Source organism: Microtus pennsylvanicus, chromosome 12 (genome assembly GCF_037038515.1).
Source record: "Microtus pennsylvanicus isolate mMicPen1 chromosome 12, mMicPen1.hap1, whole genome shotgun sequence".
NCBI classification, from domain to species: domain Eukaryota; kingdom Metazoa; phylum Chordata; class Mammalia; order Rodentia; family Cricetidae; genus Microtus; species Microtus pennsylvanicus.
In genome coordinates, this window is record NC_134590.1 from 64,791,039 (window position 1) to 64,816,484 (window position 25,446).

General features: G+C 55.3%; 1 protein-coding gene across 9 annotated transcripts; it reads right to left on the bottom strand.

Annotated features, from left to right (window-relative positions):
* On the bottom strand, nucleotides 1–25,446 carry Smtn (smoothelin). Of its 9 annotated transcripts, none has more exons than XM_075944072.1 (21): nucleotides 25,310–25,446; nucleotides 23,563–23,668; nucleotides 18,610–18,758; nucleotides 18,177–18,270; nucleotides 18,007–18,085; nucleotides 17,818–17,915; nucleotides 16,627–16,953; nucleotides 16,471–16,543; nucleotides 15,856–15,927; nucleotides 15,259–15,774; nucleotides 14,930–15,102; nucleotides 11,808–11,960; nucleotides 11,649–11,724; nucleotides 10,513–10,677; nucleotides 10,358–10,420; nucleotides 10,089–10,164; nucleotides 5,552–5,725; nucleotides 5,242–5,356; nucleotides 4,561–4,712; nucleotides 3,492–3,656; nucleotides 1–322 (listed from the first exon to the last, which is right to left on the bottom strand). In XM_075944072.1, the coding sequence occupies exons 2-20, from the start codon at nucleotides 23,611–23,613 to the stop codon at nucleotides 3,512–3,514; spliced, it is 2,751 nt and encodes a 916-aa protein (XP_075800187.1). In that variant the 5' UTR covers nucleotides 23,614–23,668; nucleotides 25,310–25,446; the 3' UTR covers nucleotides 1–322; nucleotides 3,492–3,511. The 9 variants fall into 9 exon arrangements, with proteins under 9 accessions (XP_075800187.1, XP_075800186.1, XP_075800185.1 ...); XM_075944071.1 differs by having other exon boundaries at nucleotides 5,242–5,359; XM_075944077.1 differs by lacking the exon at nucleotides 3,492–3,656 and adding an exon at nucleotides 12,873–12,965 and having other exon boundaries at nucleotides 30–322; nucleotides 5,242–5,359; nucleotides 25,310–25,422.

Sequence of the window (25,446 nt, forward strand, 5' to 3'; positions counted from 1 at the left end):
ATCGTTGAAAACCAATAATTTATCAAAAACGCTGCGTGTGTACAAGAGGGAGGGGGTTCCGACAAACCGGGCAGCAGTGGGCAGGCGCACTGGGGGGGAGAGGGGCGGGAGCGGTGCTGGGGTGGGGTGGGGACAGCCTGCAGCGCGGGTCGGGCAGTGTGAGCAGAGTGGCTAGACATTCTTGCCGCGCAGGCGCAGCTCATGGCGCCGCAGGTGGTTGTACAGCGATTGCACGTAGGTGAAGACGCACTTGGGGTCGGGCTTTTTGCCCATGATCATCATGTCCTCCACCTCCACCAGGGGCACACAGTCCACCAGCATCCTGCAGGGGAAGGGGCACAGGAGTTGTCGTCAGTGCCGGCCTGCTTTTTGCTGTGTCCCTCTACCCCGAGGTCTTTTCTGTGCCGCAGCCTGTTAGTCTTTCCATAACTCCAGACTGTCCATGGATGAGAAACACTTTCCAGGAAGGGGAAGCCACAGCCAAACCCAGGGGCCATCCTGCCCATAGGCTAAGCAGGTAGAGAATAAGATGGAGCTGCGGGGTAAGTCATGCCCCACCTCAGGCAGGCAGGTTCTGGTTCTAGACCCCAACTTCTCTCTGGAGGGTCCACCTCCTGCTCACGCACTGGTATACCCCAGTCGGTAGTCTCAGCTACACCCCTGAGAGCGTTCCTCTTTGGTTAATGTCTCTCTATTGCCAGGATTCCCCAGTGACCCCCTTTCTCCTGGGGACAGGTCTTCTACTGGAAATAGAGGCCAGGGGGCTATGTCAGGAGTGGCCCTTTAGCTGTTATCACCTGCATTGGGCTGAGCAAGGGAGGCAGGTGAGGATCCCAGCCACATGAGCTGGATCGTCTACACCCTACACTATGCTCTCTGGTGCAACTGCCCTTCTGATTCTTCTTCAGAGTGCTGCACTTCACACAGCTTCACAGCTCAGAAGGTGCCAGGCTGGACCTGGTATGGGATACATGCCCTCAACCGTGGGTGCTTGCAACTGCCTGGCTGGAACTCCTTTTTCCCTACTGTAGGAACCCTTCCCCCACAGCTTTAAGATGGGGTACAAGCTCAGCTTTACTTTTCCTCCTGTCCCAAACTATGACAGGAGTCTCTTCTGTGTTGCCTCCTGTTTGTGCCGGCCCCTTGTTGCTGCTGCTCAGTAAGCTTACTTTGGCAGGGAAGGGAAAAGCAGATTGCTGCTGGTCCCCAGACATGGGATAACCCAAGACCCAATCTGGTACCTTCAAATCCAGGACTGTGGCAGGACTGGAATCTACTTCCAGCTCACCTAGACCATCTTTGTGGTGGTACTGGAGATTAAATCCAGGGACTCAAGCTTGAGACAGAAGCTCTCCATCACTGAGCTACATCCTAGCTCTTTACCTTTTGAGATTAGCGTCTCAATAAATTGCTGGGGCTAGCCTTGAAATCACCCCCGAAGCCCAGGCAAGCCTGGAATTTGTGGTTCTCCTACCTCTGCCTCCAGCGGAGTTGGGATCGCAGCCCAGCTCCTCACCAGATCTTTTACAAAGACACTGAGAAGCTGAAAAGTTTCTCTCCTGGTTCCACCTCTGACCACTTGTGGGTGCTGGACAAGACTCTGCCCTCTGTGATCCTACCCCACCCCTTATTAGTCATCCCTGATCTCATCTGAGACCTTGGAAGTACTCAGGATAAGTGACAGGTACCTGGCTCTACTGATGATGGACTACGTGCCTTGGGGTCATCCCCATCCCACATTTGGCTTGTTTATCCAGCTGTACCATGGTGAGAAGGCAGCCTCTCTCTGGAGCATCTTCCAACTGCAGCTATCTTCCCAAGGATCCCTGCCCCCAACCCCCCTCCTGCCCATGGTGCCTTCCCTGGAGACCTTATAAAGCCATTGTTTATACTGGGGTACATGGTTCAGGCTACCCAAGTGACAAGCCAAGCACCAGGCAACTGAAGCAACAGCACGTAGCTGAGTCACACTTTCCTACCGGACCAGACCTACACTAAGCCCCTTTCTCTTTAGAGTGGCCCGCTGAGCTGCAGCTAAGTCCATATAAGACCTAGAGCCTGTACCAAGTCTGTTTTCCACACCTGGACCTCTGGGTGTATGCGCACGTGTGTTCCTCCCTCCCCCCCCCGGGGACCCTGACCCAGGAGGGAGCCCCAGCGCATCCTTGTTGACTCTCTGAGTCAGATACCTTCCAGCAATCCCTTTGCTCCCTGGGGACCTCTCTTTGGTCCTAGCTCTAACCACTTGAGGATGCTGGATATCGCTCTACCCTCTCCTGTGCTCCTACCTCCGCCTCCAACTTATTTCTGCCACAAAATTGGTCAGAACACAGTGGTGGGGCTAGAAAAGCAACCGCTAAGGAGTCTGGAATCCTTCTGTGGCCAGCCTGAATGCTTTCCTTATCTTTCTGGCTTTCTGAATTCCTTATCTGGAATGGGACAGTCAGTTCAGGTGGGAATTCTTTACTGGGGCCCTGAGGTGAGATGACCAGAGAGGAAAGCCATATGGCTCAGGCAATGCGGCCAGAAACATCTTCCTGTTGAACTGGCCCTGTTCCCAAGCTCCCCACTTTGGAGAAGGACACCTCCAACTCCCCATATGGCACATTCCAAGCTTGTCGGTGTCTTGACCCCCTCCCGTTCTCCAAACCAGATCAGGGAGCCTGTCTTTCTACCTTTTTTTTTTTTTAGATAGGGTCTTGTAGCAAGGCAGTGCTGGCATACATCTTTAATTCCAGCACTCGGGAGGCAGAGGCAGGCAGATCTCTGTGAGTTTGAGGCCAGCCTGGTCTACAGAGTGAGTTCCAGGACAGCCAGGACTACACAGGGAAACTCTGTCTCGAAAAAGCAAACCACAGGGTCTTGCTATTCTGCCCAGGCTGGCCTTCCACAGTGATCCCCAAGCTTCAGGCTCCTGAATGCTGGGATTGCAAGCTCACACACCACACCTGGCTCTGCCCTCCCTACTTCTGATGCTGCTCCATCTTGAACATCTCAAGTTTCACCCGAGGATCGTTTTAGAACGCTAACCTGAGCACACCTCTCCTGTTTGGATACCTTTGATTCCTGGGTCCTCACAAGGAAGTTCAAACTCAAACTGTGGTCGTCTTCTCTCATCAAGACCCTCCCTTCCAGGTAATACTATATGCTCCATCTCTCTTGTTCCTGGCCCTGTCGGGCCTGTTCCTGTGCCTGCAGCTCCTTCTCTTCCTTCAGGCTGAACTGCTCGGATCCCAGTTTACTTTTCTCTTGTTTACAGACTGCCAGCCTGGGCCTGAAGCCTGAGTCTGGGGCCTCCTGGGCTCCCCCATCTGTCTTCCTACTTTATCATCACTCCCCATGGGCAACGGTGTCACCTAGGGTACTGCCTGTGTCTCCTTTGGCTTTTCTAAGGCTCCCCCTGCACTCCCCACTTTCCCCTCATCCCTCTTTGTGCACTGATGAGCAGATTCCGGAGAAATGGGACAGGTGGGAGAGGCGACATTTCTCACCGTGGGGCCCCAGGCAGGGGTTAGGACTTTTTGGTTTTTACCAGCCCCTTCTGGACCAGACAGCGGTAGAATTCCTGGATGTACGTGTACACGCACTTCCAGTCAGGCTCTCGAAGCCGCACCATGTCCTCTGTATCCAGGAGCTGCGGGCAGTCCGCATGGGTCCTGGGGAGGGTAGGGGGCCAGGAAGGGGCGGGGGCAGGACCCGGTGGAGGAAGGAGGGAGAGAGGCCGAGAGAGAAGGGAGGACAGAGACACACACACACATACACACACAGAGACATGAGTTCAGTTATGTTGTCAGTGCCGCAGTCTGCCAGCCTCCCGCATGCCCCCTCCCAACGGTGGACGTGCCGCTCACTACCCGTCACTAATGGTGTGCGGTGCAGACAAGGGTGGGGGGTCAAACCAGTCAAGGTGCAGAGAACTCTTGGGGCAAGCGGGGACGCAGGGGAAGGGGGGCAACGGCACTGGTGCCGAGGTTGGAGAGGAGGGCTGTGCCCCAGGGATGGGGGGTGAGGGAGGCGTGAGAGGAGTGGGGGAGGAGGAGGAAAAATCCTGGAGGGAACCAGAAAGAGAAGGGGAGAATAAGAAAAAGATGGAGGAGGGTGCTTGGGTGCAGTGTGCAGAAGGGGCAACGATTCCAAAGTGGAGGGCTTTTGATGTCCTATATAAGCCTATATAGGTCACTCGGGCACGGTGCCTGGGCCAGGAGCCTCCTTTTGGAATCTCCAGCTGGGATCCCGTGGGAGCAGGAAGCTCTGGTGATAGTGGGAGGAGAGCAGGACAGAGAAATGGAGAGAGGAGGGACAGGGGCAGAGGGAGGAGGGAGAGGTTATGGACTGGGCCACCTGGTGGGCTGTAGCCTGGGTTGGTAGGCGAGCCTGCTGCTCCTTCCTTCCGGTGGGCACCTGGCACACTCAGCAACAGGTGGGCATGGGTGGAGGAGGATGGAAACTCTCTGGGGAAGGGGGGTCTCGTCTGCAGACCCACAGAACAACTGGCCACTTCCATGGGGTCTCGGGGCTGCTGAGCCCAGCTGACACCAGGAGGAGGGGGCCCACACTTACTCAGCAGATGAGAAGGCCATTTCAAAGTTCTGGCGCCTGTTCTGTGGGCTAAGCTGCCCATAGTCAAAAGCCTCGGGGAAGAAATTGTGCACCAGGGCACAGAAGGCCATCCCGTCACTCCAGCTGGAGGAGAAGTTCTGAATGTCCACATGCTATGGGAGGAAAGAGCACTGGTCAGGACCCTAGGGAAACCTTCCCGTGCTTGCTGAACCCCCCTTTCCCATGTCCTGCATCCCAGACCTACGGCAGTTGGGTTCAGAAAGACCTCGTAGCTTGTTGAAAGCTATACAGAAGGTGAGCAGTCAAAACATGAGCCTCTTCCAACTTGGTTTATGAACCTCTGAGCTGTGATTTTTAGCGGGGGTGGGGGGAGAGCTACTGAGAGCCCAGTGCCACTTAGCTAAGGCTGTGGCCAATGTTCCAGTCACTCCTTCCCTCGGTATCATTTACTCTGTGTAACACTGACTGGACTCCAAGAGCAGGATTTGTCCTTGAATCATGCCCACCAGCGCAAAGGGCCTTCCTTCGTTAGGCCCTCAGGATCCAGAACAGGATACATGGTCTACCCGATACTTAGTTTTCCCATCTGAGAATGTTTTCCGTGTTTCCTGCCAGAGCACATGGTAGCGGCAAAATAATTCTAAGGAGCGGGTACAAGCTGAGATGTTCCACTGGGCTCACCTCGTAGCCACGGGTCTTGGCTCTGCACCAGTCCAGCAACATCTGCTTGATGCTATTGGCATTGGGGACTCCGAAGCTGGTGGAACGCTGTACAGCCGTACGGGGTGTGCCAGGACTGCTGTGGGGGGCAGTGTGGGAGGAGGGTCACAAGACACCATTAGTGGGCCAGCCTACCCGTTGGGCCCCTGGTCTAGTCTTCCATGATCTTCAGCCTTTCTATCCCACCTCTGGCTCCACCCACTGAGCTTCAGGCCCCATCCCCAATGCCCAGACCACGCCTGCTGGGCAGTCCACACCCTGTACCACTCACCCTGAGGAGCCTTCTTTCTCCAGTTTCTCAATCATGGCCTTGCGTGCTTGCGACGCTGAAGTCTTGGGCAGACTCTGGGCCTTCATTAACTCCTTCTTCTTCTCTGCCTGGCGCTTTTCTAGGGCGGCCAGGCTGCCAGGACGTGGGCTGGCTTGGTCCTCTCGGTCGAAGATGCTGGAGGGTGACAAAATACATGTTGTGGGGCCCGCCCTCTTGGCACCAGAGCAGGATCATTAGCTTTGATGTCGTTGGTCTTGAAAACGCTGAAACCGGTGCAGCTCTCTGCACAGCTGCATGGCGTCCTCCTGGGCTGCTTTGCAGCAGCATTTAGGAGAGATCTTATACTGCATGAAATGCCACCAGCAACAAATGAAGAACGGGTTGGGGGAGTAGAGGGTGGTCCTAACAATGGGGAGCGGTGTCCTTGTCATGCCCATTTTACAGAGAGGGACATAGAGGCACAAACACAGGAAGCTGGCAGTCATGCTTGTCTGCTCAGGCTTCGTTCCCAGGACTTTTCTAGGGGTGTGTGTTGTACTGCCAAGTTCTAGACAAGCTCAGCATCTAGGCATTATCAAGTAATAACAGCGGCACGGGCTAGTAATCCCAGCTACTGGGGAGCTGAACCAGAAAGACTGCGAGCTGGAGGACCATCTAAGCGATACGGTGGCTGACTTGGGGAAACTCCTGACTCACAATAAAAAATGAAAGGGCAAGTAGAGAACTTGCCTAGAAGCACAAGGCCCTAGGTTCCATCCCCAATACCTAAACCAAGCAGTAAAAAGTAATGAAGTGAGCATGAGCCTTTAAGACTTTCTCGTGTGTTCTTTTATTACTTCTAGTGCTGGGGGAAGGAATCCAGGGTCTCCGGAGCGCTAAGCAAATGCTCTACAAATGAGCTACACCCTCAGTCCTCCCACTGTGCTATTTAAACACCACAGGGGACTCTGATGTGTTGGTGTGCTCCTGATATCCCTCTGGAGGATGACAAGTTCAAAACCAGCCTGGGACACAGAGTGAGACTCTGTCAAGTGTCCACCTCTCACCACACCGTAAAAATACAAAAAGTGTAGGTCTATAATACCAGATACTCAGGTAGCTAAGGCAAGCTCACAGCCTGCTGAACCACAGAGGGAGATCAAGGCCAATATCGGCAATATAGGGAGAGACCCTGCCTCAAAGGAAAAAGTGAAGAGAGGACCAGTGATGGAGCTCAGTGGTGCGGTGCTTGTCCAGACAAAAACAAATCAACTTTGCAAGGGGTGAGAGGAATGCATGCTGTTTCCACTAACAATGTGGAAATCGAGGCCTCTTTCGTAGGGTTTCAGAGGGTACAGTTGCAGGGCTATAGCATCTGCATTGCAGTTCACCAAATGAGAGCTCCTGGAGCCACAGTGCTCTGCTTTCTTCCGGCCCTGCATCCTCTGTACTGTGGAGCATACCTCTCTGTACTGTGGGCGTACCTCTCTGTACTGTGGGTGTACCTCTCTGTACTGTGGGGTGTATCTCTCTGTACTGTGGGGTGTATCTCTCTGTACTGTGGGCGTACCTCTCTGTACTGTGGGCGTACCTCTCTGTACTGTGGGGGTATCTCTCTGTACTGTGGGCGTACCTCTCTGTACTGTGGGGTGTATCTCTCTGTACTGTCGGGTGTACCTCTCTGTACTGTGGGTTGTACCTCTCTGTACTGTGGGCGTACCTCTCTGTACTGTGGGCGTACCTCTCTGTACTGTGGGGTGTATCTCTCTGTACTGTGGGGTGTATCTCTCTGTACTGTGGGCGTACCTCTCTGTACTGTGGGTTGTACCTCTCTGTACTGTGGGCGTTCCTCTCTGTACTGTGGGCGTACCTCTCTGTACTGTGGGCGTACCTCTCTGTACTGTGGGGCGTACCTCTCTGTACTGTGGGGCGTACCTCTCTGTACTGTGGGGTGTATCTCTCTGTACTGTGGAGCATACCTCTCTGTACTGTGGGGCGTACCTCTCTGTACTGTGGGGGTATCTCTCTGTACTGTGGGCGTACCTCTCTGTACTGTGGGGTGTATCTCTCTGTACTGTGGGCGTACCTCTCTGTACTGTGGGGTGTATCTCTCTGTACTGTGGGGTGTATCTCTCTGTACTGTGGGCGTACCTCTCTGTACTGTGGGCGTACCTCTCTGTACTGTGGGGCGTACCTCTCTGTACTGTGGGGTGTATCTCTACTGTGGGCGTACCTCTCTGTACTGTGGGGTGTATCTCTCTGTACTGTGGGCGTACCTCTCTGTACTGTGGGGTGTATCTCTCTGTACTGTGGGGTGTATCTCTCTGTACTGTGGGCGTACCTCTCTGTACTGTGGGCGTATCTCTCTGTACTGTGGGGCGTACCTCTCTGTACTGTGGGGCGTACCTCTCTGTACTGTGGGGCGTACCTCTCTGTACTATGGGCGTACCTCTCTGTACTGTGGGCGTACCTCTCTGTACTGTAGGGTGTACCTCTCTGTACTGTGGGGCATACCTCTCTGTACTGTGGGCGTACCTCTCTGTACTGTGGGCGTACCTCTCTGTACTGTGGGGTGTATCTCTCTGTACTGTGGGGTGTATCTCTCTGTACTGTGGGGTGTATCTCTCTGTACTGTGGGGTGTATCTCTCTGTACTGTGGGGTTTATCTCTTTGTACTGTGGGGTGTATCTCTTTGTACTGTGGGGTGTATCTCTTTGTACTGTGGGGTGTATCTCTTTGTACTGTGGGGTGTATCTCTCTGTACTGTGGGGTGTATCTCTCTGTACTGTGGGGCGTACCTCTCTGTACTGTGGGGTGTATCTCTCTGTACTGTGGGGCGTATCTCTCTGTACTGTGGGGTGTATCTCTTTGTACTGTGGGGTGTATCTCTTTGTACTGTGGGGTGTATCTCTCTGTACTGTGGGGTGTATCTCTTTGTACTGTGGGGTGTATCTCTTTGTACTGTGGGGTGTATCTCTTTGTACTGTGGGGTGTATCTCTTTGTACTGTGGGGTGTATCTCTCTGTACTGTGGGGTGTATCTCTCTGTACTGTGGGGTGTATCTCTCTGTACTGTGGGCATACCTCTCTGTACTGTGGGCGTACCTCTCTGTACTGTGGGGTGTATCTCTCTGTACTGTGGGGCGTATCTCTCTGTACTGTGGGGTATCTCTCTGTACTGTGGGGTGTATCTCTCTGTACTGTGGGGTGTATCTCTCTGTACTGTGGGGCGTATCTCTCTGTACTGTGGGGTGTATCTCTCTGTACTGTGGGGTGTATCTCTCTGTACTGTGGGGCGTATCTCTCTGTACTGTGGGGTGTATCTCTCTGTACTGTGGGGTGTATCTCTCTGTACTGTGGGGTGTATCTCTCTGTACTGTGGGGCGTATCTCTCTGTACTGTGGGGTGTATCTCTCTGTACTGTGGGGTGTATCTCTCTGTACTGTGGGCATACCTCTCTGTACTGTGGGCGTACCTCTCTGTACTGTGGGGTGTATCTCTCTGTACTGTGGGGCGTACCTCTCTGTACTGTGGGGTGTATCTCTCTGTACTGTGGGGCGTATCTCTCTGTACTGTGGGGTGTATCTCTTTGTACTGTGGGGTGTATCTCTTTGTACTGTGGGGTGTATCTCTCTGTACTGTGGGGTGTATCTCTTTGTACTGTGGGGTGTATCTCTTTGTACTGTGGGGTGTATCTCTTTGTACTGTGGGGTGTATCTCTTTGTACTGTGGGGTGTATCTCTCTGTACTGTGGGGTGTATCTCTCTGTACTGTGGGGTGTATCTCTCTGTACTGTGGGCATACCTCTCTGTACTGTGGGCGTACCTCTCTGTACTGTGGGGTGTATCTCTCTGTACTGTGGGGCGTATCTCTCTGTACTGTGGGGTATCTCTCTGTACTGTGGGGTGTATCTCTCTGTACTGTGGGGTGTATCTCTCTGTACTGTGGGGCGTATCTCTCTGTACTGTGGGGTGTATCTCTCTGTACTGTGGGGTGTATCTCTCTGTACTGTGGGGCGTATCTCTCTGTACTGTGGGGTGTATCTCTCTGTACTGTGGGGTGTATCTCTCTGTACTGTGGGGTGTATCTCTCTGTACTGTGGGGCGTATCTCTCTGTACTGTGGGGTGTATCTCTCTGTACTGTGGGGTGTATCTCTCTGTACTGTGGGCATACCTCTCTGTACTGTGGGCGTACCTCTCTGTACTGTGGGGTGTATCTCTCTGTACTGTGGGGTGTATCTCTCTGTACTGTGGGGTGTACTCTCCCTCAAGTCAAGCTCTGTGACCCAGAAGTGATTGCAGATGTGGGAAGGTGGCAGTGCCAGCAGGCGATGGCAGGTCACTCTCTAAGGCTCAGTGTGAAACCCACACCAAGGGTCTGGCCTCCACAGTCCTCCACCCGTACCCTGTGGTGTGGCTGAGGATTAAGAGAGATCACAAAGCAAGCAGGGCACATTTGGTACCTCCCTTACTGTAGGCCTATCCTTCCAGTAGGTCAGCCTGCCCCCTTGCAGAATGAATCCCTAGTGAGATCCCCATAGGCACTGTCCCATGCTCACCTGCCCATCTTTTTGGATGAGGAAGAGGAAGAGGAAAAGGTTTTGGTTTGGACTGTGGTGCTGCTGCTGCTACCATCTGCGGAAAAGGGGGTGAGATGAGGACCTGGGCTGGACGGGAGGATATGGGGGGGCTGCCCGGAGGGATGGTGATAGACGCAGTAGAGAAGTGAAAGTGGGGGCACGGTTGAAGACACAGAGTGTTTAAGGAAGAACTTAAGGAGGTGAGCAGGCAGCAGGCAGCAGGCACAGGAGAGAGCAGGTGGCCTTACTCTCCGAGCGCCTCACGAAACTTGACTCCACAGTGGTGGTGCGGGCCGTCTGTGTGCCATCGTCTGGAGGGACAGCAAAAGGACAAAGAAGCGTGTGAAAGGTACAGGGAGTTAGCCTGAGCTCGCCCCGAGCCCCAAGCCCTGCTCAGTCTTACTGGAGTGGACGAGCCGCTCAGTTTTGGTAACTGTGCTGACAGCTGAGCCGTCAGCCGCCCGCTGACTGTGCCTCGTGGTGGTCTCCGTAGCCAGATTGTTTCGGCTCTCCCCTGGCCGGGCCCGTGCCTCCCGTAGTCGCTGTTCTCGCTCCTTGTCCCTCTGGTCTGAGCAGGAGATGCCCCCATGCATGCCCAGAGGGGCCGCCCAGCGCCACACAGCACACATGCACAGACACAAGGGGTACACGGGATGGAGTGGAGGCAGCTCGTTAGAAACACCAATGACAGAAAACCCGTGCCTCTCTAGGGATGGTTGAAAGTGGGTGGGTGGGGGGACAACCACAACTTGGCACAGAGCTGAGTGTGTGCTGAGGGTGATGGGCTCTGAGATGGGAGGGGGGATATTTGGATCCAAGACAAGTTTCTGTGGGACTAAGCAGCCAGTCAGGAGGAAATAGCTGACATCCAGAGAGAGCTGGGTGGGCACCGCAGCTGACTGGTGAACCCTTCAAACTAGTCTCAGGGAGGAGAAGAGCAACTGCAAGGAGGATGCCGAGATCCAGGGGTGGGTGCAGGTACTGGGAGAAGCCATCAGATCCAGAGAAAGAACACTTGAGAAAGAAGCTGGTGGGGAGGGTTAACTGGGTCTGCTGAAAAAGCAAGTAGGCTGGGGACCGGGGACATCAGGGCACAGGCAGCTCAGCGGGAGGGAGAGCGCTTGTCGGGGCTGCAGGAGGCATTTGACTGCCAGCTGGGAGTGGGGTAGGCTGGGGGAGTGATTGTTCTCAGAGAACAACTGTTCCAGAAGTCAATCTAGAGTATGAGGGAGAGAAGAGCCAGATCCAGGGAAGAACCGCAGGGAAGGGAAATGACCACATATGGGCTAGAGGCTAAGGGGAGCAACCCAAGGGAGAGGAGCAACTGGGGGATTATCTGGATTAAAGCAAGGCACAATTAGATGCCAGGTGAGAAGGGCCAGGGAAGGGCTGGGAATGCACAGCTGGACACAGGGCAAGGAGGCCAGGGAGCAGATGGCTCCAGGGAGGGGGGCACAAGGAGGGCAACTACTGCCTCCAGAATGAGGGGGACGGCTGAGGAATGGAGCAGCTACATCTAGTGGGCAACTGGCTCTCTACCTCTCTTTCTTTGTCGGAGCTCACGGAGTGCAGCCCGGATGAGCTTCCGTTCCTCAAAGTTCGTAGTCTGGTCCAGCTGTAGATGAAACAGTTGCTGCATACCTGGGGCCTGCCAATCCCTACCCTCTGCCAGCCCCCAGCCTACCGGAGCTAACATACCATCTTGTCCAGGACTCCTTCATCCTCAATAGCCATCAGCTCCTCGGCACTCAGGGGGCTCCGCCCCTCTGGGGCTTTGTCCACTCGAGTCTGCTCTGTGCCATTAGCTGCTTCCACTGTCACAGAGGGGGGCTCTGCTGGATCTGGCTCCATCTACAGAGTGTGGAGAGGGTGTAGGGTTTACACAGGGATGGAAGTGAAACCTGGGTGGGAGAGGATTAGATCCTGGGGCTGCAGGCATAGCACTGGAAAAAGCCAACAGCCCACCAGGCCTACTAATGTAGGTTGGCTATGTTGGCTTCAGGTCCAGGGTAGTCAAAGTGGAAGCCCCGTATACAGTTTCCCACATATCCAGAATTCAGAATCATATTAATCCAAGTTGGTGGCAGTAGGAACAATGGTTTCCATTCAGTAGAAAACATCTGTATAAACACTGGGGATAATATTATCCCTGTCAGATACAGGGGAAACTGAGGCTAGGCCCTCTGTGAGTGTGATATGACCTGGGGGTGGAGCTGCAGTAGTTTAGCTCCTCAACTTGAGTTCTTTCTAATATTTTTTTTCTAGCTTCCCCCAGGCAAGTATTGCTTGCCAAGGGGCTGGACCAGGTCCCAAGGTCTCCTAACAAGGTGGCCGAGTCGGGCTACCCCAAACTAAGACGTCTTGTCTCTGGAGGTCCAGACCACTTCCTTCCCCACCTTGCTGGGTACCATTACCTAAGGGGCACCAGCACTGACCTATCTCCCGAAGGGAACTCCCTCCCACCTTGCCCCTTGAAGCCAAGGCCCAGCTCAGCTACTATAGCTGTCCCCTCCCAGCAGGGCCTCTGTCTGTCATGAGGGTAGGGAGAGCCAAGGTAGCAGCTGCTCCAGAGAGGCCTGGCCTGGTTGAGGCTGCAGGGCAGCTACCAGGGTTAAGAGTCTGGGACCTTCTTGCTCCAATCTTAGAGTACCCATGCTTAGTCCTCTGTACAGTGAGGTAAACTGAGGCTGAGGCAGTGCTGCCCTGTCTACAGACGCTCAGCAGAGCTGGGTTCAATCAAGTCCCTCCCACGGGCTGACTTACGAGACTGCTGCTGCGAGAGGGACCCGCAGAGGAGCTGCGGCGGGTGCTAAAGGCAGGCGGGTGGGCCACAGGAGCCCCAGCATCCTCAGCTGCCTGGAAGAGGGCCTCAGGGTCGGCAGCAGCCAGCAACAACTCGCTGGGCTCTAGCTCAGACTCCAGGTCCGGCAGAAGTGGAACACCCAGCCGCAGGCTCAGTACCTCCACCTGCCTGGTCAGTGTGTCTAGTCGCCGGCTCAGAGCGGCTGTCTCTGCTCGAAGCTCTTCAGCTGCCTGAGCCACCGGCTCTACAGTGGCTAGGGCTGCATCAGCTGCCTGGGTCACCGCAGCCCGGCCCGCTTCAGCTACCGCCTGCAGCTCCTGTAATGCCCGGCTCAACCGTTCCTCAAAGGCCGCAGCCATCTCGGGCCCAGGCCCTGGTACTCCTGGCATCGTGCTACCGGGGACTCTTTGGGGTACGATGGTGGGACAGTAGCAGGGGCTGCTGTCTATGCTGGCAGCGTCAGAGTCTTTGCAGCTGGTCTGAGGGCGAAGGCAAGGGCAGTGAGCCTGCCCCGCCCCTGCTGGCCTCCCAGCCTGCCACCAGCCAGCTGGAGCAACTGCCCAAATAGAAACCTATTCTGGGCTCCTCTATGGAGGGGATGGAGGGGGATGGGTAGCCTGCCCAAACAGGCACACAGCCTGCTGCATGTCTCAAGGATTACTGAGACCAGAGTCCCATGACCCATAGGTAGAAAAATGGAAGCCGGGAGCAAGACACGGGCTGAGACAGCATGTGCATTAGCTGTACATCGTGTATACCGTGTACATTCGATTTGCTGGGCTCCTGCAAATCTCTGCCCTCGTGGCACGTTGTCTTAGAAAGTTTTGAGCAAGTCAGGGAAACGGAGGCACAAAGAGGTGGGCCTTTAAGCAGCCTGCAGGAAAAGGGCTTGGCCCTGGGAGACATGTTCTCTCCAAGCCCAGACGTTGTGCAAGTGCATCACAGATACACCATCTGCTCCCCAAGCTGGGGAGACAGGTGAGTTGTTAGTGCCAAAGTCATCTAACCCTGACACCTTCCATTCACCCCGAGAACCTCATCTGTAACCATCCCTCATGACACCCCATCCCAATCTGTTGGGTCCTGCTTTGTGGCAAGAAGGCCGCTGTCATTCCCATTGTCTGCCTGTCACCCGCTAGAAGACCCAACGCTAGCTCCGCCTGACCACCTCACCTCAGTCAAAGTCCCATTCGGTCTTTGGTACAGCATAGAGGGCACTACCTGGGCAGACCAGTGGGAATCCCTTCCCCATCCGAGCTCCCAGCCAGCTGATCCTGGGCTCGGGAATGAATAATAGAAGGAATACATCGTATTTAGTTCCCGTGGCACCTGCTGGGCCGATGCCTCATTGCCTGATGCCCCACTGCCTGCCTGTCTTCATCAGTGGCTCTGCTCTGCCTCCACAGCGAAGATGCTAATCAACAATCTCCTAATGGACCAGGCTGAGCTTGCGTGAGCCTGTGATCTGATCTCCATGCTGGGGCTGACGTCCAGCGTCAGGTGGCAACAAGGGTATCAGGGCTGCCATAGGAAGACAGCGGGAGCCCCTACCACCTTCTCCGAGCCTCAGGCTTCACACTTGCTCATGAAGAACGAACTGATCGATTTAGGTACAAGGTCAGAGACCAGCAAATGGACCCAAGCATGGTGGCTCACGCCTGTTGTGCCAGCTCTCTGGAGGTGGAGACAGGAGGCTCACTGAGTTTAAGTTCAGCCATGGCTATGGGCAAAGATCATTGCCAACCCAGGGCACAGGAGACTCCACATCAAACAAACTAAACAACAAAAGGTCAGCACATGGGGAACATGACTTCAGCTATGTCTCTGGGTGATACAGTGTCTTAGTCATGCTACCCACTACCTGTGGACTATTGGCAGCGATGCTCCTTCTCTGACCTCGGTGGCTTTGCACGCACAGTGGCGGAGGAGCATCGCAGAGAAAGCCTGCTAGTCCTGCACCCTTAAAGCAGCCTCTGGAGCTGGTGTATGGTGTATGGTGGATTCAAGAGGGGCTCACCTTAAAGTTGCAGCCTCCTCGGTTACCAGGGGAGGCATGGCTGAAGGAGGTAACCTGAGTGACACTACCCAGTCGGGTCACAGTCCCAGGGCTGCTGATGTGGCTGATGGTGCTCTTGCCCCCACTGCTGGTGCTGAGAAGAGTCGGGGGTGCCCGCAGTCCCAGGGTCAATTCTGATTGGGGAGAAGGGTTGCTGTTAGGGCCAGTTGGAGTGAGGGCAGTGCCAGTCAAGGGAGTGACACCTTGGACACTGGACACTGCCCTGGCCACACATGCAGAACCAGGAGGGAGGGGTGGCAAGGGCTCCACCCTGGCAGTGAGAAGCCTACCTGCTCGCTGGTTGCCTGTGGGCAGCAGCACCCGGCCTGAGGAGGCCTGGCCACGGCCATCCTTGATCTCAATGGTAAATGTGGTCTTCATACTGCCCCCTGGTTCCCCAGTGCCAATGCCCACAGACAGCGGGGTACTGGGCTCTTCTGAGCAGGGCCTGGGCCCCCCTGCTCTGTTTTCAAGGGACCTGGGAGCCAAGCCCCGCCCCCCAGGGCCCTCCTCTTGAGGGCAGCTCTGAAGCTGGGCCAGGGAATGAGCAAGTTCTCTTTGCTTCTTGTGGGAGGAAGTGTCATTGGGACCTCGGGAGGAGGAGTTGCTGGAGGAGGAGGCAGGGGTGGTGCCAATGAAGGAAGGGCCCAGGGGCCTCGTGGGGGTCAGCGAAGTGAGGGCTGTTCGAGGTGGGCCATCCTGGAGCCTGGCAGCCACTGCTGGGGTATCAGATGTAAACTTGCGGACTCGGTCTCTCACGGAGCCAGCCCGTTGGAACTGGGACCGTCCTGCAAGGAGGACCGGCTCTGGAAGAGACAAGAAGGCTGTCAGTGACTGGGTGGAATAGGGACTGCCCAGAACTTGGGGGTAGTAAATAGGGGCAGTACCTCGATTTTGGGTTGGCTGTCGGGGACTGAGCACAGACAGGGAGCGTTGGCAGGGCTGTGGTTCAGCCAGATCTGGTAGGTTGGTGAGTAGGTGGCAGCCATATGGGGGAAGAGAAAGAAAAGTGGATGGTGGGGTGGTGTCCATGTCACTCGCCATGCCCGGCACCCCCACTGCTGAGGCCTGCCTACTCAGCTGCAACCCTCGTGCAGGCTCCTCCTTTCTCTCCTGCACTGACCCAGGATGACGTGCGCACTCTTAGGAGCCAGGGGTAAGTTTGGGCCAGAGAAGGTATCCAGATTCTCCTTACTGATGGGACTAGGGGACAGTCCCCCCACCCCCCAGCCAGTACTGCCCATAGATCCAGCTGGGTGATGGGTGTACTCCCTTATTGGGGAGAAGAATGTGCCTGAGGCCTGTTGCCTTTCAAGGCTGTGAGGAGGCCTCTGGCCATGGGTGGCAGGGGCGGGAATACCTCGGGGGCAGCGGTGGGGAGTGCTGGGGACTGCTTGAACCTGGAAGCTACAGCTGTTGAAGCATCAGAACCCATCCTACCGGCAGGGAAAGGGAAGCAGGGGAAAGCGGAAGCCTGTAGCAACCTGCACAGGGATCCTCACCTGCTCTCTTAGTGCTGGAGGAGCCTCTGGTGGGGGCCAAGGTGTTAGAGGGCTCCGTGGAGCCAGGCGGGGGCTGCAAGGGAGACATCACATAGGAAGGGGCTATCAGACCAAGGGCCTCACCTGCCTGGCATCCCTGCCTCTCACCAAACTCACCTTGCTGATGACCGGCCCATGAGAGCTGGGGGGTGCTGGTGACATGGGGGGTTCAGGGCTGGGAGCTACTGAAGGGCAAGGAAGTGGCTCGGAGCTGTCCAGAGCCTCAGCAGCAGGACACTGGGCTCCAGCCGGCTCTGGGAGAGGCTCAGGGGAAGCAGTGGTGGGTGAACTGTCAGGTGAGGCAGGTGAGCTGGGCGTGCCCCCAGGCGGGGCCCTCAACAGGAGTGTCACTGTGGTTACATCCTGGCTGGTGTCCTCAGGGGCTGGGGCTGGGGCTGGCTCTGCCACGTCTGTCTGCTGTTTCTGTTGCTCTTGCTCTGGCACCTGCAGCGGACCCACAGGACGGAACCAAGGTTTTTCTGACTCCGAGTGCTACCCCCACCCAGGGAGGACCAAGCTGACAGAGCAGGCCATGCAAAGCAGAGGGGCTGGGCACGGCTTCCTGTGGGCACACCTGCGTAAGGAAGGCTAGTCAGTGCCAAAGGTGGGTTGACAATGACCAGATCCTAACGTCAACAGTTGGTGATGACAGGAAACTGGCTGGGGGGGGACTCCTATGTCCAGAGAACCTCGAGAGCAGAGCTCTGGCCTCAGACTGGCTAATCAGAGAAAGCCAGCTGTGCAGGACTGGGCAGCTAGCACCCTCTGCTGGCCATTTAGTGGAAACTGTGTGTTGCGACTTCTCTTCCACACTCCTGAAGAATAAATGACGCTGAGCACTGCTCAGCAGGGGCCTGGCAAGCAGGCCTTGGTGAGGTAAGGATGCGGTACTTTCTGGCGGGTGAAGGGCAGCACGGGGTGTGCTTAGTCAGGGGAGGTACCAAGACTAGACTTGCATTTCTAGGAGATCCTTTTGGCTGCTGAGCACAGGCAGGGTGGTAGGGGTGGGGGTGGGAAGTAGGAGTGGAGTTGGAGAGGTGCCAGCGTATCCATGAGAGTAGCGATGGGGAAGGAACACTAACTTGGAGTTGTGTAGACAGGCTGGCTTTGAGAGAAACACCTGAGTTCAAGGTCTGGAGTGGAAGGCGTACGCCTGAGAGTATAAAAAACTAACTCCAGGGTTTCCTCAAACACTGGCCAAGGGCCAGCTCCCCAGTCAAATGACAGTGTAGCAAAAATGCCCTGTACTACTGGCACCAGGAGGCACAAGACACTGGCTCCCCCTCCCTCCACACCCATACTCCTTACCTTACCAGGGTCCAGTCTGTGCGCTGCCTGCCTCCTGCTATCCTCTCGGGAGTCACTACTAGGAAGTCTACTGCACAGTCTCCCAGCCAAGGTGGCAGCTGGAAGAGCAGGGGCAAGTGTCAGGAGGTGACTGAGATGCTGTAGGCAGCAGCTGGTAGGGCAAAGGGGGCTCTAGGCCAGGGCACCTACCCTCAATCTCCTGAGCTCGCACACGGCGGATGGCAGCTCGGATCAGCTTGCGTTCCTCGTACTCACCGGCACTCCGAAGCTGTGGGTGACAGGCAGGCCACAAGGGATGGACTGTGGAGTCTGGGTTTTTATTTACCCTTCCCCTATCCCTTGCCTGCCCTGGGCCTCACCAGTGTGGTCAACTCCTCTACATCATTCATGGACTCCAGCCTCCCTGCCAACCGTGCAAGGGCAGCCTGCTGCTCGGCTTCCCGCTGTTGAGCGCTGCAGAGACACCATGAGCGTAACTACCATTGTATGACAGGGTCTGGAGGGTGTGAGCTCAAGGAAAGGCTCAGGATCAGAGGCCTGAACCTTGACAGAGAGACACGGAGCTGTCTGTGTAGAATCTCTGAGCAAACATCAATATATATATACATCTGTGGACACAGGCACTAATGCCACACGCTACCCATACGGCATGGCCACAGTTGGCACTTGGTCCATACCCACAGGTATCCTGTGCATCCCAATGCTCACAGGCAATCAGACACACTTGCCTCCACACGAGATGACCCCCTGGCACCACCTGCACTTGCAAACCCAGCCCCCTCTGCCACTCACTGTAGCCAGTTCTCCTTGTTGTCTTGCCGTTCGGCGCGGAAACGTTTGGATGCCAAAGCCCCCTCGTCTCGTTCTAGCTCCTGCCGCTGCAGCTCCCGGATGGCGGAGCGGATCCGCCGCCGCTCTGCTAGATCTGCCGTGACCTCCAGCTGCAATGCAGGTGGGAGTGAGGGGTAGGGCATTCTGTCAGGGGCAGAGGGACTGGCACCAACTGCCCATAGTTCTGCCTGGGACACAATGAGAGGCTTGTCTCCAGTCTCTCTACCCTAAGCCTTCCACGTGCCTGCCTCCCACTCAGGGTCTTTAGGAGAGACCAAGCTCATGACGCCAAAGATCCTGAGGAGCCCACTGTGCACTGTGGTACACAGACCACCTTCTGTGAGTGCAGGGCCAGCAACCACACACCCAGATCAAGGGCCAAGCAGTCAGGCACTCCTTTCTGTGACTTGATACCTGCTCATTAACCTTTCAGACCAGGGAGCCACAGGAGGAAGAGTGTGGTCTCCCTTCTGAGGGGCCCTGGAAAAGGAAGGGTGATCCAGGTAGCTGAAGTCCCCTGTGATCTAGACCCAGAGTAGCAGGGCCCTGCTGGAAAAGATGTCAGATAGGGAAACTGAGGCAGAGGAAGGCGCTGTAGGGTCCTCGTTCTCTGCTCGGCTGAGGGTTACTTTTCCCCTTTCCTGGCTCTGGCCTAGCCCTAACCATCATGGAAGAAGTCAAGGCCCAGAATGAGAAGGGCTGGTCCCCTAGAGAGATAAAGATAAGGCAGCTAGCACCAGGGTCTACCTAGAGCCCCCAGAGGTGTCCACAGAGTACAGGAACTCTTATCAGCTTCTCAGTTCAGAAGTTCATGGGAAATTGGGGACCTGATAGAAACAGGTTTAGAAAAATGTGCTCCCTCTGTGGTGTGTGGGCAATGCCTTCCCCACACCACTCGGCATAGTGGCCCCTAGAAGGGATCTTATGGTAGAGGCCTGGCTCAGGGCTGGCCTTCAGAGCAGTGGCAGAGCCAAGCCTCCCGTGTGGGTCTAGCAGGCAAACAGGAACAAGAAAAGCACACAGTGACTGACTCTCCCTTCTCAATGCTCTTCCTTCTCGGGTAGGGAGCTGAGTGGGCAGAGATAAAGAAGCTTCCGTAGGGACTGTGAGCTGGTCCAGTTTAGCCAAGAACCAGCTTGTCTTCATCTGAAGAGAGCAGGCAAAGCCTTGAGGGAGAGCTCTCCAAGATCCACGTTCCTGAGGAGCTATGGAGGGTCAGTCCCTTGCAGCTCAGGCCAGAGCCCCCATCATGTTCCAGTCTTGGCTCTACAGTAGGGGTATATTCCTTAACCTCTCTGTCACTGCTTCCTAATTTTCCAGATGGAACAAAGGCCTTTGGGACTGGGCAAGAACAGGGGGAGGGAGCAGTGACTCAGGGTGGCCTCTTCTACATTTACAACATGCACATGCAAAACCATTGCCTCTCGTCTGGGTTCCCATCAGCCAGGAGTAGACGGCGAAGGAAAGACAGAACATACTGTCTTTTATTTATTGAGACCCAAATTATGTCAGGCCCTGCACTAAATCCCCACCTGTTGTTTCGGTTTGTTTGTTTGTTTGAGACAGGGCTTGTGTGTGTGTGTGTGTGTGTGTGTGTGTGTGTGCGCGCGCGTGTGTAGCTCTGGCTGTTCTGGAACTTGCTTTGCAGAGCTGGCCTGGGGCTCAGAGATTTGCCTGCCTCTGCCTCCAGAGTTGTTGTTTTTTAAAGATTTATTTGTATTTATGTGTATGCATGCGTCTGTATGTGTGTATGCTTCATGTGTGCTGGTGCCTGTAGGGGCCAGGAGAGGGCATCAGATCCCCTGGAGCTGGAGTGGTTGTGAGCCACCTGATGTGGGTGCTATGAACCAAATTTGGGTCTTCTGGAAGAGCGGCAAATGCTCTAAACTGTTGGGCCTATCCAGCCCCCTTATCTACTCTTGATACATTATTTCTATCTGATAAGAGAGAAATGAGTGTCTTGTTCATGATCAAAAAACTTGAAAGTTTCAACTTAGGTCTTTCTTACAGCAAGGCTCGTCTAAGACAGAAAATGGCTGCAACCCTGGAGTCTCTGTCAAGGTGGGAACTTTGAGGTTCTGTATTGGAGACCCCTCTAGCCTGGTCTAGAAATGTCAAAGCCTTAGGAGACCTTATCCCAATCAAGGGAAAGACGCTCATTTCCCTGAAACATTTGGAGGTTGGTAGCCTTCGGGACAGCTGGTCCAGACTGGTCCAGACGGTAAAGGCCCCGAGATACAATGACTAATCCTTTATATCATGGGTCCCCATTTCCAAGCCCTAGGGCGTGGGGAGAATAAGATGGGAAGTTGGCCATTTCTTCAAACCCTGGGTACCTCAATATCTCGATCTGAAAACTGGAATCCTCCCTCTGAATCTCCTAAGTGGATGGGGTGGCCAAGGGATGGACCTCATTCTGCTGACCACTTCCTGGCATGTTCCTTCCTTTTGGGACTGTGGGCAAAGCTCTGACCTGTGTCCCTCTTGTGTGTCTTGTGTTCCCCACCCTCTCACACATCAAAGGTCAGATCACAGTGTTCCTACTGTGTCCAAAGTTCCCCACCCTCTCAGTAACCCCCACTGTGTGTGGAGGGGACTGTGAGAGGGAGGGAAGGAAATACAAAGAGCTATTGTCCACCAGGGGGAAGGGGACGGTTTCCTAAACTGCCTAGTGAAATTCTCCTGGGAGGAAAGAGGGTGCTTCCTCCTCCTGCGGGAGGCTGGAGGGGGCGGGACGGGCAGGGCTAGAGTTCTGGCGCTCTCTACTCTTGCTGCTGGGGCGTCCGATCCAGCGTCTCGGTAACTTTTGTCTCTCCACCTGCCTAAGAACCGATTTCTCCTTTCAGGTCCTCCCTCAATTCCAGGATCAGAGCAGCCCGCAGTGTTGAGAGCAATGGGGGAACGCCTCGCAAGGGGGCGCTGAAGGTCCGCAGGCTGCGGCCACTAGCGCGGGGCTCGCCCGCGCCCCACCCACCCCAGTCTCCAGCCGGGCGCTGCAGCTAGGAGTCCGGCAGGAAGCCCCCCGCTACGGCATCTGCAAAGGAAGGGAGGTTCACAGCACCTAAGCCGCTTCCCAGGTCACCCGGCAGGGAGGTGGAAGGCGCGCAGACACGTGGCATGGGGCACACGCGGCGTGCTTGTCCCCGGGTACCCCTGTCCCGCGCAGCCCACCACCCCGACCTCAGGAATGTGCGGGAGAGGGGCCGGAAGCAGCTGCGGCTCCCGAGTCAGCTGGGCACAGCTTTCCCATATAAGGCCGGGCCCCGCGGGGAGGAGCCGGGCTTGGGACGCCCCCGTTCCTGCCACGAGGCCGGAGGGTGGGACCCTCAAAGCTCCGGGGCGCAGCAATGGCGGGTGCGGGGCTGTGGAGCCGCAGGGCTGGGGTGGGCCTGGGACCGCGATCCGAGCCGGAGTTTGGCCTCGCTTGTCCTTTCCTCCCAGGCCCCGGGGCCGGGAGGAAGTGCGTCCGTCAACTACTGCTTCTGTTTCTTCTCTCTAACGCTTCCCACAGCTCCCAAACTTTGCGTGCGTGGGGTCTGATGCTGGATAATCCCCGAGATGAGAGTGCGTGGACACCCAGCCTGGCTTTCCCTGTGGAAAGTCTGCGACCCTTACGAGGACTCTGACTTCTTGAGGGATGGTGAAGACGGCTGCGGGGCGTCTTTGGATACCCAACCCCATCTCCTGGCTCTAGGAGTGGCTGCCCTAAACTCAAGAGGAGGTTAAGGTGCTGGCCCCAGGATATACAGGCCAACTGCCTAGGGGAGGTCAAGGCAACTAGGTCAAGTGGCCCCAGCCTCTTTCTCTAGGGGCAAGGATTGCTGGTAGCGTGGGGCACTTGTAGAGAAAGTAAATCTCTACTTTTTTGCCCAGGACAGAGATCAGAGGCAGGGTGGTGGGGCTCTGGCCCCTCTCCCCATGGCCTGCTGCAAGGCCGTGTGGATGGACACATTACTGACCCGTGTTGTTGTACTGCCTCTCTGTACGTGGTCGTAGGAAGAAGGTAGTAAACAGGGATGGAGTGGACTAATCCCAGCCTCTATCCCAAAGTTAGGGTCCTATCTTGTTTCACCCCTGTGCTAACACTAGCAACCTTATTTATTTATTTATAATTTAAGTGCATTGATGTTTTGCCTGCATGTATGTCTGTGTGAGGGTGTCAGAAGCCCTGGATTGGAGTTACAGACAGGTGTGAGCTGTCATGTGGGTGACTTGGATTTGAAGCCAGATCCTCTGGAAGAGCAGCCAGTGAGTGCTCTTAACTACTGAACTATCTTTCCAGCCCCCCCCCCCCCACATTTTTTAACAAGTAAGAAACAAAACAAACAAACAAAAAAACCCTGAGGCTTAGAGAAGAAAACAACAGACGAGACATCACAAGACCCATAAGGGTCCACAGTCTATTTCTCTCTCATGGCCAGACTCTGGGTATCCCACGATCTCCTCTGGAGTTTGGACCTAGTAAAGCTTATAACCCGGAGCGTTTGGGTATGCGATTTCAGCACACAGGTGGCAGCATCATGGCTCTTGGAGCATGTGTGAGCATTCTGTAAGATGGTGTACTCAGTGCCCTACTGTTCTGCTGCCATTATCATTGGGCAGGCTTCCAGGAGTGGGCAGTGCCCAGGCTGCCTTCCCACACCTGCGGCAGCCCATGGGTGAGTCCCCAAGAAGTTACTGTTTAAACAGGAGATGACAGTTGGGGGTGGGTAGGGACCAGGTCTCAGCACTGGACATGGACAGGCACATGCCACAAGGGCCTGTGGATCAGCCGAATGGAACCAACTTGGCGCTGTTTCTGTAACCTCTCCTCCAAACCCCTCCTTCTTATGCGCTGAAGAGTGCAAAAGCAGTGGCCTTATAGCCCTGGCTTGGCTCTTGCCCACCCCATAGTACAGTAATAGGGCTACTTACCAGTTTTCGGAGGGCTCCCTCATCCAGCCCAGCTAAGGCCTCATCTGCCATCTTGCTGGCCCCTAGCTCCTTAAGTGTGTCAGCTCTCGGTGGCACTCGGGGGATTCTGCAAGAGGCAGACATGAGTTGGATTGCTGAAGCTTGTGGAAATCTCAGTCCCTTAGTTTCACGCCTGTTTCCCTCTCTACCCCCTGAGCATTCGTTTCTGTTCTATACTAACTACACAGCCATGTGCTCCTGGCTAGGAGCTGTCCTCTGCCCCAGGGTGGTTTACTGAAAAACTCACTAACCAAGAATAGGTGTTCGTGTTTCAGCCTTACCAGCTTGGCTGCCAGTCTGCCCTGTGGTCTAAGTTGGCATCCTGACCAAGCCCCAAACAAGGAGGGCATGGACCTGGACTGGGAAAGGACTCAGCAAGGCCCACCCAAGCTGTTTACCACCAGGGGGTGCAAGCTTCCTGTCACACCCATTCATCTCCAGGGCTACCCAGCCCTCTACCTGCCCTCCACAAACTGGGCGTCTGGCTGTGGGCTGAGGCCATGTCCATCTTACTGCTCCTGTCACTAATTCCTTCAGGTGTGGGGGCTGCTTGTGTCTTCTGAATTCTCAGAGCCAGCCTTCTGGTACATTTCCTCCCTGCAACGCCGACGGGCCTGGCTCTCTGGAGCCCGGTGTCCAGTTCTCCCAGTCAGCTCACACACTCAGAACTCACCTAGAGTTTGCTTCCCAGCTGGAAGTGCCTTGGGAAGCTGACCCACCCAACCTCTGGACTTTGGGCAAACGGAGAGAATGGGAGAGGGCCAAACGGTCATCACAGGGGGGTCAGTAAAACTCAGACTCAAAGGGCAGGAAGGATCTAATACAAATCGTGGTTATTTCTGCCTTCTCAAGTCCCCTCCCAAAAATGCCGCCAAGACTCCAGGGTGTTTGTTTCTTGTCCAATCACTATCAAAACGGATCCCTAAATCTGGTGGCAGTCTTTTTAGCCCGACTCTCTCCTTCCTGGACCCCGAAGTCTCTGGAATTTGAGATTCCATGGCCTAGCACACCTAGATACTTAGTTAATATGGTGACTGGAATGGCCTCGGGACCCCCACCTCCATTGATTCATCCCGAAATCATCCCTTCTCTCCACAAGTCACTTAGTGTGAGTCACCCCATCCGGTGAATGGGTCTGGGGGAACCCTAATGTACACTAATTGTAGTTTGAAGAACCCCGTCTGTTCAAGTCAGTGCTTGAGCTTGCCAACCATTCTTAGGGTCTTTGCCTCCTGATCTAGCTATTCTGTCTGGGGTAACTCCCCCTCCCCAGTGTCATTTAATGGTCATGTACACATGCTGTGCTTCCTCATGTTGGGCAAGGCTGTTCCTAGTACCACTCCGCTCAGAAATTCCTGTCACTGATTGCCACTATTCCCATGGCTTCATGGTACACAGTTTGGGGTCCTGGAGATTGTTAAGGCCCTGTGGGTGAGGGGTCGGGATCTGGGAAAGTTTCCTCAAGGTATCAGTTCCCCACAGATTAGTGTCTCTGGGGACCGTGGAGCCCTTTAGAGGTCCACAGCTGCCTTCACCAAGGTCTCAGAACCTTAATCCTGTGGTCTGAAGCTCCCATAATTTGGTTGGGGCTCCCGGACCTGAGAGTTCCAGAATCCCTGTCCTGACATCTAGGTTTCACTACCCCACCCCTGACCCACCCCCTGACTCATCTTGGCTCTGAGGGTCGCCCCAAGATCCTCATACCTACCTCTCAGTCCGGCCCGCCTTTTCCGTGCGGGTTCGTGTTTGCTCGGGACCCGGCAGATGCAGAGGAGACGGACGGGCGGGCGGGACGCACCACAGCCCGGGATCCCAGCCGGTTCAGCAACGTCCCCTGGACTCTGC

Bases quoted from the DNA above. Each gene is read 5' to 3' on its own strand.
- Smtn (XM_075944077.1), bottom strand. From the start codon at position 23,613: ATGGCAGATGAGGCCTTAGCTGGGCTGGATGAGGGAGCCCTCCGAAAA. The intron at 18,086-18,176 runs GTGAGGCCCAGG...TGTCACCCACAG, and splicing joins TAGAGGAGTTGACCACACTG to CTTCGGAGTGCCGGTGAGTA. The intron at 11,725-11,807 runs GTATGTTAGCTC...TTTCATCTACAG, and splicing joins AAGGAGTCCTGGACAAGATG to CTGGACCAGACTACGAACTT.